This window comes from Delphinus delphis, chromosome 13, assembly GCF_949987515.2.
Source record: "Delphinus delphis chromosome 13, mDelDel1.2, whole genome shotgun sequence".
NCBI lineage: Eukaryota > Metazoa > Chordata > Mammalia > Artiodactyla > Delphinidae > Delphinus > Delphinus delphis.
In genome coordinates, this window is record NC_082695.1 from 29,521,230 (window position 1) to 29,534,136 (window position 12,907).

At 48.8% G+C, this 12,907-nt stretch overlaps 1 protein-coding gene across 2 annotated transcripts in view; it reads right to left on the minus strand.

Annotated features, from left to right (window-relative positions):
• RAB31 (RAB31, member RAS oncogene family) overlaps nucleotides 1–12,907 on the minus strand; it is a 112,122-nt gene that overhangs the window by 70,751 nt on the left and 28,464 nt on the right. For both annotated transcript variants that reach the window (XM_060028666.1, XM_060028667.1), the window contains exon 2: nucleotides 537–616. In XM_060028666.1, coding sequence (XP_059884649.1) covers nucleotides 537–616 — 80 coding nt within the window. The remainder of the gene's footprint in view (nucleotides 1–536; nucleotides 617–12,907) is intronic.

Genomic DNA, 12,907 nt, shown 5'->3' on the forward strand with positions numbered 1-12,907 from the left:
AAGCGCATCTGGCAAAGGCGTCCGTAGGAAAGGGGAAAATGGAACAGGAAAACGCTCCTACGTTCCAAGGTCGGGGTCTGGGGTGAGCAATCCTCCCCTCGCCTCCCAAGCGTTAGAAAGGAGATGCTGACATCGGATTAAGCCAGGGAAGGAAAATCAATCTGCCCACAGGCTGTGCAGACAGCTCTGCTGTGAGTGGATGCGTTCCTGGTTTCCATGCAGGCGAAGTCAAAGCAGAACCCAAAGCAGAACCCTCGGGGATTTGCCCCAGCTCTGCAGAATAACGCTCTCGGAGATCAAGGAAATGGCCTTAGGCTGCAGTGTGAGGAGGCTGGCTGGGGGGATGGAGGGGATTGACAGGGACAGTAAGACCGGACACACTGCCTAAAAGTCCCTGAATTTCTGTCCAAGTCTTTACAGTTGGGATTGGTTCTCACTGGCTGGGATGAAACCACTTGAAGGCTCAGACACAGAATGACCTCTCTGAGTGCTTAGAAAGGAGGAAAGGTGAATTAGAAGAACAGACGAGAACTCACCCAATGGTTGGGCTGATGTTGTGGTCAAAGTGATCCTGGACAAAGCGACACACAATGCTCGATTTCCCGACACCGGTGTCCTGGAAGAGGAAGAGAACACAGCCGTGAAGATGAAGGCCGCCGATGCTGACCGAGTCTAAACAGAACCCAGGACACGGGAGCTTCCTTCCAGCTGGTGGGAAGGGGGGATATTTTCCTCTATTTCATACCAGCATGTTCAACAATGAAATCGTATTGCTTTCATAAAATGAAAAGAAGTATGGTAAAAATAAGTTTAAGAAACATGTCCCATCTATACACAGTAACTAACCTAGAATTGGCATATGCTCACAGTACATTTATTTCCAGAAGTTTGGGAAGTTTTGGAGGGTCTAAGACATATGGCAATGCATCACATTGTTTTGCTAGAAATAGAATTGATTTTGTTCAAAACTTTAGCACTCTAAAAAGATGTAACCTATTTTTCTAGGTATCGCCCTGTAAAAATGATGAATTCTAATTATTGCATTTCTAACATTTTCTCTCTAGAATCTGATGCCTGCATAAGAACCTCCAGTTGTGCTCAATTATATAAAGGTCGCATCTCAGCTCTTTCTCTGTTAAATAATTCTTTAAAGCTGATTAGGATAGGGGTCCAGTTACACATTGGAACTAGGACACATGCGTTTTTCTGCAGTCCCTTCCAAAACACTTGGTCAAATGGTTCAAGGAATACAAAACACAAATTCACAAGGTCAAAGGGATGGGAGAAGAGGCAACCATCAGACCAGTGATGACAGCGAGAAGCAGTGTCGGGGGAGGGGGTGTCACTGGAGCCAAAGGGCCTACAGGGAGGAGAGCAAGTCAGTCCACGCCCACATTCCCTGAAGGTATCAAGAGCTGCAGGGCGACGCTGGAATCAGAATCAGGTGAAAAGCTGCACAAAATAACACCCTGGGCGCCCCAGGCACGTAACCAGGGGAGGGACATTCCATAAGGACCCAGGAGGCTGACTCTCCAGGAACTGTGTATCAGCCACCGGCTGGCTCGGGACTCCACATGCAACTCATGGGGCCCCGGGGCTACTGCCCTGGCCTGTGGGACCCCAGATGGAAGAGGCGAGGGTGCCCCTCTGGGGAAGAGGAAAACCCTGCAGACCCTGACATGTGGCGTCCCCCAACTACAGGCCACGTGTGCACCCACCCACAAGCCCCCGTGCAAACAGAGCTTTGGGAATGCATTTTAATCTTTTAAAAAGAAAGCCTCAGCTAAGAAATACCAGACACTTATACCCACAAAAAAAAGAGCAGGATGCAATTTTAGCAGATCATTCAGAAGCTTAAGAGGGACCCCTCAGAAATTAAAAATCCGATGGTAGAAGTGGAAATTTCAAAGGAAGAGTTACAAGGTGAAGTCGAGAGATTGCCCAGAAAGCAGGGGAAGGAGAGCAAAGCAACTGCCCCAGCTGTCAGCAGCTGTGCTTTGAGAGCGGCCGCAGGGCACGTGGAAAAGTCCTGTCGCCCTGCTCTGAGGGCATCACGTAGACTCGAGATGGACAGAGAAAGGGAAACGAGACACATTTAGCCCAAGAAGGAAAAAACATACTGATACACTTCTCTTAAAAATATAACGTTAGGGCTTCCCCGGTGGCGCAATGGTTGAGAGTCCGCCTGCCGATGCAGGGGATACGGGTTCGTGCCCCGGTCCAGGAAGATCCCACATGCCGCGGAGCGGCTGGGCCCGTGAGCCATGGCTGCTGAGCCTGCGCGTCCAGAGCCTGTGCTCCGCAACGGGAAAGGCCCACGTACGCAAAATAAATAAATAAATAACGTTAAAAGCCTACAGATCAAGGAGAAAACGCTGAAACTCAGATAAAGGTGTTTTTCTCTAGACACTGAAATATGAAATGAGATTTGAAACACCACTGCCCATCTGAACTACGGGCACGCCCTTTCGTTCCTACATTCAGGGGGCCGTTCCAGCAAACCTGGGGCGAGAGGGCTGTGGGCTCAGGATCCTCATCAGAAAGTCAGTGTCCAGAAGGCGTCAGCTCCCGGTGCACGCGGCCTGCGCTGGTCCCGAGCCCCAGGGAGAGCGCACCAAGCACTGTCTCTCTGCAGTGTGGGCATCGCTGTGCGGAGCTCAGAGAGGTGAGGACAGAATGGAAACATCAGCTCCTCTGACTCCAAATCAATGCCGCTGCTATTTCTGAGCTGCACCTTCGGGAGGGATTACAGCTAATATTCCTCACTCCCCCCAAACCACAAGGCCCTCCTTCCCATCTCAGCTGCTCTTAAAGCCCCCGTGGATGAGCACACCCTTGCCATCCTGCGGTCTTCGCAGCCCCGGAGACACTGGACATGGAAGAACTGGGCTGCCACCCAGGCCGTCCTCCTTCCCAGCTGGGACGTCGGCCCCTTGACAGCCTCCGCCCAGCAGCAGGGAGCTCGCCCTCTAAGGGAGGGGCTGGCTCCAGGGCTCCAGGGTGCATCCTGGGGGTCATGATTCTGCTCCGGGGGCATGTTTTGGAGTACATCCATTTGCTCTACGCAAGGGCTCAGCTCAAAACTGGCTCCAAGTCCTCCCAACAGCCCAAGGGTTCTGCGAGGCCAACCCTTAAAATCCCCTTAAAGATGAAATATTCCAAAGCCAAAATTCCAAATTATTCATCTCTATTCATCATCTTCTCTGGATAACTCAAGCTAAAATCCCCCTGACCCTGCATAGTTAAAGCAGCCAGCCTGCTCAAATTTAGATTGAAGCTCATTCTTCCAACAAATACACTCAGTGTTTCTTTTCTTTTTACAATGTAACTCCCAACATCTCTCTCTTATACAATTGACAGGAAGGAAATACAGGACAAAAGGATAGGCAAAGTTTTAGTTTCTCTCCGAAAGGAAAATATTCTTACAAAGCACGGCCTAAATCATCTTGCGGGGGCCGATGGCTTTGTGATGACCTGGGGACCTCGTCCTCCCGTGCCTGCTGTTCCCCCTCCAGCCACGAGGGGAAGGCCCGGCTCGAGGATGGCAGAGGAGCCAGGCAGGATGCCGGCGCTTCTCATGAATCACTCAGCTTGGTGACTTCCTTTTCCTGCAGGACCTCATTCAGACCATGACACACACACACAGGAGGAAAACGCCCTGAGTCATGACTATCCCACGGGAAATGGCAAAGGTCTGAAGCAGGAAATCCTGGGTGGATAAGGAGGCAGAGGAGAAAGAGAAGGGGCGAGGCCCGGGCTGCTCACGGCTCTCCATGGCCCCGTTACTTCCGGGGGACTTGACACCGATGGAAGGAAGCTCGTTCGCTTCCTGAGATGAGGAGACTGTCACAGCCCTGTCCAGCCTCTAGTTCTGCACAAGAGGAAGCTGCGTGGCTTCTGAGGTCACACAGCAGGCCGCAGAGTCAGAACCTAATTTTCTGAGTCCCGGTGAAATCCTTAAAGGCTCTCATCGGGTTAAATCAACCGCCCTGTCAAATGTAAATTTCTTTAAAAAATAGTCCATTTCTAGAACCCACAAGGAGTGCTTTTTGACTATTGCTTTCCAGAGTTACCTTCCTTAGTAGAGTCACATGTCCTAAAGATACGTCTGCTGGGTTTTGCCTTAACGAAAGGGGGACATATTGCCAACCACCGGGGAGGCATTAGAATAAAACCAATTTTTTTTTTAACTGAAGTATAGTTGATTTATAATGTCATGTTAGTTTCAGGTGTACAGCACAGTGATTCAGTTATACACACACACACATCTATATCTGTATACTCTTGTTCAAATTCTTTTCCCTTATAGTTTCTTACAAAATATTGAGTACAGTTCCCTGTGCTGTACAGTAGGTCTTTGTTGTTTATCTATTTTATATACAGCAGTGTGTATATGTTAATTCCAAACTCCTAATTTATCCCCCCCGCCTTTCCCTTTTGGTAACCATAAGTTTGTTTTCTATGTCTGTGGCTCTATTTCTGTTTTGTAAATAAGCTCATTTGCATCTTTTTTTTTTTAGATTCCACATATAAGCGACATCATGTATTTGTCTTTGTCTGCCTGGTTTACTTCACTTAGTATGACAAGCTCTAGGTCCATCCATGTTGCTGCAAATGGCATTATTTCATTCTTCTTATGGCTGAGTAATATTCCATAGTAGATATATACCACATCTTCTTTATCCATTCATCTGTTGATGGACATTTAGGTCGCTTCCACGAGAATAAAACCAATTCTGACTGCACAAAGCAGGAATAAAATTTAGTACAATCCTCCCTGGGGGATAATCAGGATTTCTTTGTATTCTAACTTGTACGGTTGATACCAGAGCCATTTTGAGGCCGAGCTATCGGTTCCTGCTACTTCCTGGATATTCCTCCCATAGACGTTATTGCTATTATTTGGGGCTAATAATACAATTCTCTGCGAACAATCACATACTCTTCCATGACACTCTCTGCTGTTTGAACGGTCCCCATTATTAATCACGTGTAAATCTGGAATCACGAACCACAAACTTTCAGCTGGTGCCACATAAATCTCTAGGTGTCACTTAATTCACTCCTGGACTAGGGCAACAGGCTGCAGGTAGGGCTCCCACCTCTCAGAATAGAGAACGGGAAATCCTAGGCAGCTATATCCCAGCTACGTGATCCTGCTCTAACGGAAGACGTCACAAATCAACTCAGGACACATTATTTCAGGAACCTTTTCAACCCAGCTCCGCAGAGAATCACTAAGGCCCGATCAAGGTGGGTTCCCAGGACAGACAGCTGCCTTCTCCCGACCTTCCACCCACTCCTCGCAGCCACTCCACTCCAAACTCACGAAGCACTGTTCTACAGACGCTCTAGACATCTTTACAGGCGGTAAGGTTGAGAAACTAATAAGGAATGTATACTGTTGATAACATTATAAATCCACATGCCTCTTATGGATAGGAAACTGCAAACGATAACAAGACCTACAGACTCAGGAATTCCATTCCTAAGAATGCAGTTAAAAGAAGGGAAAAAAATGAGCACAAAAAAAGTTCACTGAGGGCTTCCCTGGTGGCGCAGTGGTTGAGAGTCCGCCTGCCGATGCAGGGGACACGGGTTCGTGCCCCGGTCCAGGAAGATCCCACATGCCGCGGAGCGGCTGGGCCTGTGAGCCATGGCCGCTGAGCCTGTGCGTCCGGAGCCTGTGCTCCGCAACGGGAGAGGCCACAACAGTGAGAGGCCCACGTACAGCAAAAAAAAAAAAAAGTTCACTGAGGTATTATTTATAAAAATTAGAAATCACCTAAAACATAACTTTAAATAAATAGATGGTACTCGTGACGCTTTCATCTCAGACCTATCAAACATCAAAGAGGCAGAATACTATTTGCGCATAATGTGAACTATGGAAGTGCTAACCCCAGCATCTGTCTCTGGTCTGGCAATCAGAACCCAACCGGCAAGGATTTTTACATTTATTTGTTGATTTGTTTCACTCAGTCACCCATTTATTTAAGTGTTTAGACTTTAAGCGTTAACATTACTTCTAAAAAGCCTTAAGTGTCTGACGTGTGGAGAAGGAGTTAAGTTAGGAATTTAGGAGGATGAGAGAGGCCAGCCAGGTCTTGTGGGTGGAGAGAAACAGGCAGAACCGCGGGGTGGCTGACAGTTTGATCCTCTGAGCCCAAAAGTGAGGGAAGCTGAGAGCAGGGTGGAGTCTGACCCAGGGGAGTGAAGGCCTTGTCCAGGACACTGGACACACCCCTGCACGCGACGGCCATGTGGGGAGGCACTAGACTTTGTTTACTCTCATGGGAAAAACTGCTTACACACCGAATTTTAAGCATACGGATAGCATAAATGAATTTAAGCATCTAGATTGAGGTCCCAAGGACAATAGTGAACACAGCTTGGAAACGTCCACAATCCTCTAGATGTATACGAGCACAATCTCAAGTCCACACAGAGGGAATAAGGTGCCATGTCTGAGGTGCAAAAAATGCCCAGGAGAAATGTAAAAAAATCCCGCTAGAGAATATGAAGAAATAAGCAAAAATGAGGAGGCTGAAAGCCCCAAGAGAGATGATTAGATGGTTCAACAGGGAACATAGGCACACGTCTACTTCCTTTATCTCACTGGGTGCTCACGACAACCCTTCAGAGGACAGATGTACTGTCCACATTTCCCACGTTAGGAAGCTGTGGTCTAAACGTTTACGTGACTTGCCTGCAGTCCTATAATCAGCAAAGGGTTCATCGACCTTCAGACTTCCCCTCCCCCATACCCACTGGCCAAACCATCTCTCTCCGGAAGGCATGCGTCCATGCCCTCATTGACTTACTGGTGCCTGCGCAGTCCGCAAGATACAAGGACAGGAGGCAAGATTAAGTCCTGATTCCTGCAAATCAGATCACTTACACATCAGGCCTAAACTTTCAGAGGAATCAAAGACAGAGCCGTAGTGACTGAGATCACACAGGCCACCCCAAGACGTCAACGGGACGGCTGACAGCTGTGTTCCAAACTGCATTTGTTGGCCCATCATTTGAAACTCAGGTGTGTATTCTTCTGTTGACATAATGCTGTAAATAAATGATTATTTCCCAAGCTTGCCCCTGCACTATAGCACTCTACAACAGAAGACCCCGACATCCATTTGTACTATTGTTTCCATAGGAAAATTTATTCTACTTTCAACCTGGGGGTTCCAGCCAGTGTGAACCAGGCCTGCAGTCCAAGCAGAACGCCCCAGGAGTAAAGAGATCTTTGGGGAACACGGTCTCCTGCATTTGGACTCCAGTAATATTGCCAATAGTCCCAGCCTGTCATAGGAGCAGGAGTGGGCCAGTCATAAGGACAGTGACTAAAGCTCCGGCCACCCAGCCAGGCATTTTCTATGGAGAAATGTCTGCTGTCACTTCTTCGAGCATCGTCCCTGGTCTATCACACCTCTTCTCGCCTTCTGGGACTCCAACTGTGCCTGTATTAAACTTTCTTCCCTTACCATATATGTCTTTTATATTCTTTTCTTTATTTTCCATCTTTTTGTCCGAGTTTCAATTTGGAATTATTCTAACCTATCTTCCAGTTCTTTCTACAGATGTACCTAATGTGATGATGAACCCATTTACTGATTTCCTGATATCAATTATTGTATTTTTTCACCATAAAATTTCTATTGTGCAGTTTTCGACTGCATGCCAAAGCTTGAAATCATGACTTTTATTTCCTTGAACGTAATGAACATACGTGTTTTAGAGATGTCTGATAAGTCCATTATCTAGATTCTCTGCAGGTTCTGTTTCTATTGCCTGTGGAAAGATCTTCAGTCAAATCGCCTTGTCTCCTCCTATCACTGGTCAAGTTTAAATCTTGGAAGCATCCCTCCAGAGAAGGGAATTAGAGCAGCCTGTCTGGTGATGACCCCTGATCTTCCCTGACTCTTGGATGGGTGTTTAAAAAGCACAGTGATCTCACTTCTGGGATGTCATCCACCCCCAAAAAGCTGTTCCTAGTAAGAAAATATTTATACTGTTTTAAAATGCTGTCCTGGACTTCCCTGGTAGCGCAGTGGTTAAGAATCCACCTGCCAATGCAGGGGACATGGGTTCGATCCCTGATCCAAGAAGATCCCACATGCCGCGGAGCAACTAAGCCCGTGAGCCACAACTATTGAGCTAGTGCGCCGAGAGCCTGTGCTCTGCAACAAGAGAAGCCACCAAAATGAGAAGCCGGTGCACCGCAACAAAGAGTAGCCCCCGCTCGCCGCAACTAGAGAAAGCCCGCACGCAGCAACGAAGACCCAATGCAGCCAAAAATAAATGCCGTCCCTTTCTACTATTGTTAAATTTATTTGCCTCTTGCTATTACAGAGTTGACAGGTCTGGAGGATTCCAAAGTCTAGCAATCTTTCAGTCATCAAGTGCTCTGGCCCCAGAGAGGGGGTGGCTTCTCCATCCTGCTGGTGGCAAAGGAACGTCCTAGAAGTTCTAGGGAAGCCAAGGTCATGTATTGGGCATGAGAAAAGGTGAGCAGCAGAGGCCCCATCCCTCTCCCGGCCCCGGTTCAGAAAGAAGTCCTCCTCCTGCCTGACTCCTCAGACAAGTTAAAGAAGGAAAAGAAGAAGGAAGACACTTCTGAAATGGGGAAGAAGGGCAAGTTCCGTCACCCCTTCACTTCCGTTCTTCTTATAATAGCTCCCACCGCTTCTCAGCGTTTCCAGAGAGCACTCTGTCCCGATGTACAAACTCTGTGCAGCTAAGCAGAAATTTCAGAGTATCTGAGTCTTAGAAGGTGTGACCTTAACTGTTTTAAAAAAATTTTAACCCAGTGTTTTACTTAAATCGCACTTCCTGCCCAAGGAACCAACTGTTCTTTCACCACCTTTGTTTCCTCTCAAGCAACGCACGTGTGGGCTGGTGACTGGGCAAGACAGGTCACCAGACAAACGGCAGAGACACGAGCTGCCCTGTTCCTGGCGGGGAACCCACTGGCTCCACGGGACACCTGGCCTGCATAGGCTCCCGGCACCAATGTGGGATTTTATTGTTATATTCTGTCGTGTTCTTACAAAACACTCATTATTCACTGTTTCCGAGTTGCAGATCTAGCAACTAAGGATAAAGAATGATCATAATTGCAGCTTCTAAAGTGGTTCCCAGTGATCTCCGACTCCTGGTGTTTGGTCTCCTGTGCGTGACCTGGACCTAACGACTTGCTCCTAAAAAGTAGAAAAATGGCGAAAGTGATGGACGTCAGTCCCCAGGTTAGGTGATAAAACACTGAGATGTGGCCTCCCCTTTCTCACCAAGCCCCCTGCCCCCAGCCAATGGGCTCCTGAAGCAGACACGGTCCTGGAAACGGACACATCAGAGCCCTGGCACCCAATGACCATCCAGGGTGCTCTGCCCATCCTTAGGATCGGCTGGTACGGCCACACCATGAACTTACCCTTCAGGTGGGAGGGGCTGCCCTGAACCCCAAGGGCGCCGGAACTCGGATGAGGAGGCTTCGCCCTCCTCCCCTCCCCTCTTCTCCACCAGCCTTTGGAGCCTGGACTTGTCCTAAGGGCAGTGGAACCAACGATACCCACCAGGGGTGGAACTTTAAGAGGACTGGAGGGAAACCAAAACAGGAAACAGAGGCATTTAGGAGGCTGCGCTCATCTGCTGCATTTTTATTGAGCACCTACTATGCGCCGGGCATCTTCACAGATAACAGTGGCCAGTCTATCGTGTCAGAGCTAAGACTCCACATCAAGAGCCCGCCTGGTGCTCACGTTGGGTTGTGCAGGGAGGACAGAAGGAACCGTTTTTGTTGTTTTTGTTTTTGACACAGCACAAGCTTTATTCAGTGGCCAAAGAATAAAGGAGTGAGAACTAAATTCACAGATTGACTTCTCGCCCACCTGGCAAGAGGGCTTTAATTTTAAAGGGTAAAGATAAAGGGAGGAGGAGGGAGGCTAAAGATGGGGAGGCAGATGCTTTAGTTTACAGGGGAAGGGGCAGGGCTTTTTCAAGGGAGTAGGGTGCCACCCCCTTTTTAGGAAGGAACCGTTCTTACATCCCGACTCTGACAAGCCTGACAGCTGGCATCCTCAGACCACTTGCTCATCTGAATTAATGCTCGGTGCTTCGCTGACCCCCAAGCCGAGATCCTGTGTGATGTAGACAGTTAACTGCTGTGATCCTTAATCACGACACTAGATCATAGAGGATGCACATGCACCCTTGTCGGCTGCAAACAAGAGCAAACAGTCAACGCACCTGCATGGTACTGACAAGCTGGGGATACTAGCTTCTGCTCACAACTAACCTACCTTCCTGACTCGATCACTGTTCCCATTAAATAACCATAGTTTTTGACCCATGACATGTGAGGAATCGTCCTATACGTATGACAGTCAACTCTATCAAGCCCCAGGCTTGATTCCCACACTAGTGTCAGAAAAGGGACTTGCATGAAAGGGAGGAAGTGTGTCCGAGGCGGGGCTGGGCCTACAGAGTGTGAGAAAAGCCATCCCCGTAACTATCACGCTGGCATGACTTTCTCATGGCTTAAGTTCCTTCGGTCAGCTGGCGTTTCTGCAAGCATTTCAGAGATTTTACAAAACACACGTAGAAGGCAGCAGTGGGAATTTCCAGCTCGAGGGAAATTACTACCCCCCACATTTTCAATCTATGCTCTTTGGGAATAAATGCTAAACTATCACACTTAGTTTAAGACATTCGTCCAGGAAACGCAAGGATGCCTGCATCACAGCTGCCCCTGCCAGAAGAACCCCTGCCTGGCAGCCTCTGAGCAGGGCTCAGCCTCCAGGGTGAGCCTCCAGGGTCAAAGATGGGGCACCCTCTTACTTTTTTTTTTTTTTTTTTTTGCGGTACGTGGGCCTCTCACTGTTGTGGCCTCTCCCGCTGTGGAGCACAGGCTCCAGACGCGCAGGCTCAGCGGCCATGACTCAATGGGCCCAGCCGCTCCGCGGCATGTGGGATCTTCCCGGACCAGGGCACAAACCCGTGTCCTCTGCATCGGCAAGCGGACTCTCAACCACTGCGCCACCAGGGAAGCCCCCACCCTCTTACTTTCATTGTCCAAAGGAGAGAAGACGGGTGTGGCTTCTGGGGCAGGAGATGAAGATGGACCACATGGATGAATTCCCCAGGAACAGCCTGAGTGGGTACACTGCTGACAGTGAGCAGTAAAGCCATGGATACATGCCCTCTGATTCCTGCACGGTGTCCCCCGCGGCTCCCCAGCCAAAGACCAGCTGAAGGTCAAAGAGGAAAGCACATGACTGCAGATCCGCCCTCCACTGCTGGCTGGATGCTAAATTGCGGAGCCAACGCCATGTCATTAATGCTGAGGCACAGCTCTGGTCTGAAAAATACCAGCCGTGCCACCCCCCACCGCCAGATCTGAAACCTTGTCAGACAGGAGAATGTTCCCGCCGACGGAGGTGAAGATCAAGGGTGCTGCAGTGAACCTGAGCTAAAGAGTAAGTGCACGGGCCCAGCTGAGCCAAAATTACAACGAAAGTGATGACTCAGGGAAAAGGGAAGAGAAGGCAAAGCTCCAGGACAAATGGAGCTTCTGGGCTTCCAAGTTCCGGATCACGATGATCGATGAGCTGTTAATAACACCGACCATGTTAGTCACGTGATGATGGTGTGGTGACGGTTGACGTTTTGTTCAGCTAGATTCCATGTTAACCTGCATCACCTCGTTCACTTTCAGCCCAAATCTCTGAGAGATGTACTACTATGGCCCATCACGGTTGGGAAAACAGGCCCAGGAAGGGTCAGCAATTGAACCCAGTCTGTGCTTCCAAGCCCGAGCTCTTGACCTCCATTCTTTACCCTAGTGCCTCCTGACAAACACCACCCGCGTCCCCACCCTGCGACAGGTGTGATGATGCATTTCTCTCCCGCCCGCTAACCCATCCCGCGTCTGAGACACAGCAGGCCCTGTGTCGGGCACTGGCGAGTCAGTGGGATGTATCCTCTCCTGCAAGCGCAGGAGAGACACACCCAGGAACGTGACCCAGAGCCAGACCTCAAGGTCTGGAATTTCCTCTTCGCGACACAGAAGGAGCATCACGCCCAGGACAACATGCTCCCATGCCGGGAGAAGACTGCTCAGGCCCATGGGGTTTCCTTGGCCCCTCACGATGCCCTTTCCATGATGTTCTGGCACATGCCCTTGCTCAGAAGTTCAGGAGAAACTGAAGCCATGGCCTTTCTTGACCTCAACCTGCATTCTGAAGGCTTTCCAGCTGGCCGAGCACTTGCATTCATTACTGCATTCGGCCTTCATGGTGACCCTGTGAGATCATCATTCCCATTTCGCAGATGGAGAGCTTGAGGCCCGGTGCCCGTCATAGCACACTGCTGGCAGAAAGGAGGTCCAGCCAATGCCAAGCCTCGGCCTCCCCGTACGTTCTTTCCCCAACACGAAACCATCTCCAGTCCCAGGTCAACAAATCCTTAGAGAAGCTCAGCGTGCGGGGCCAGGAGGGCTTTCAAAAGCAAAACGCATAAAGGGAGTCAAAAGGCACAAACTTCCGGTTATGAGATAAACAAGCCCTGGGGATGCAGCAGATGGCTTGGGGACCAGAGTTAACAATACTGTGTTGTATACTTAAAAGTTCTAAGAGAGTAAGCCTTAAAAGTTCCCATCACAAGAAAAAAAGATCGTAACTACGTGAGGTGATAGACTTATTGTGGTGATCATTTCACAAGATACACAAACGTCAAATCATTACGTTGTACATCTGAAACTAATGTAATGTTATATGTGAATTACATCTCAAAGAAGAAAAAAGATGAAGCTACAAAAGAACTTGGTCAGGTTTTCATAGAAATAAAAATGCTTTTATCATGCAAATATATGCTGCATGAACCTAATAAAATAATTTACAATTTTAAA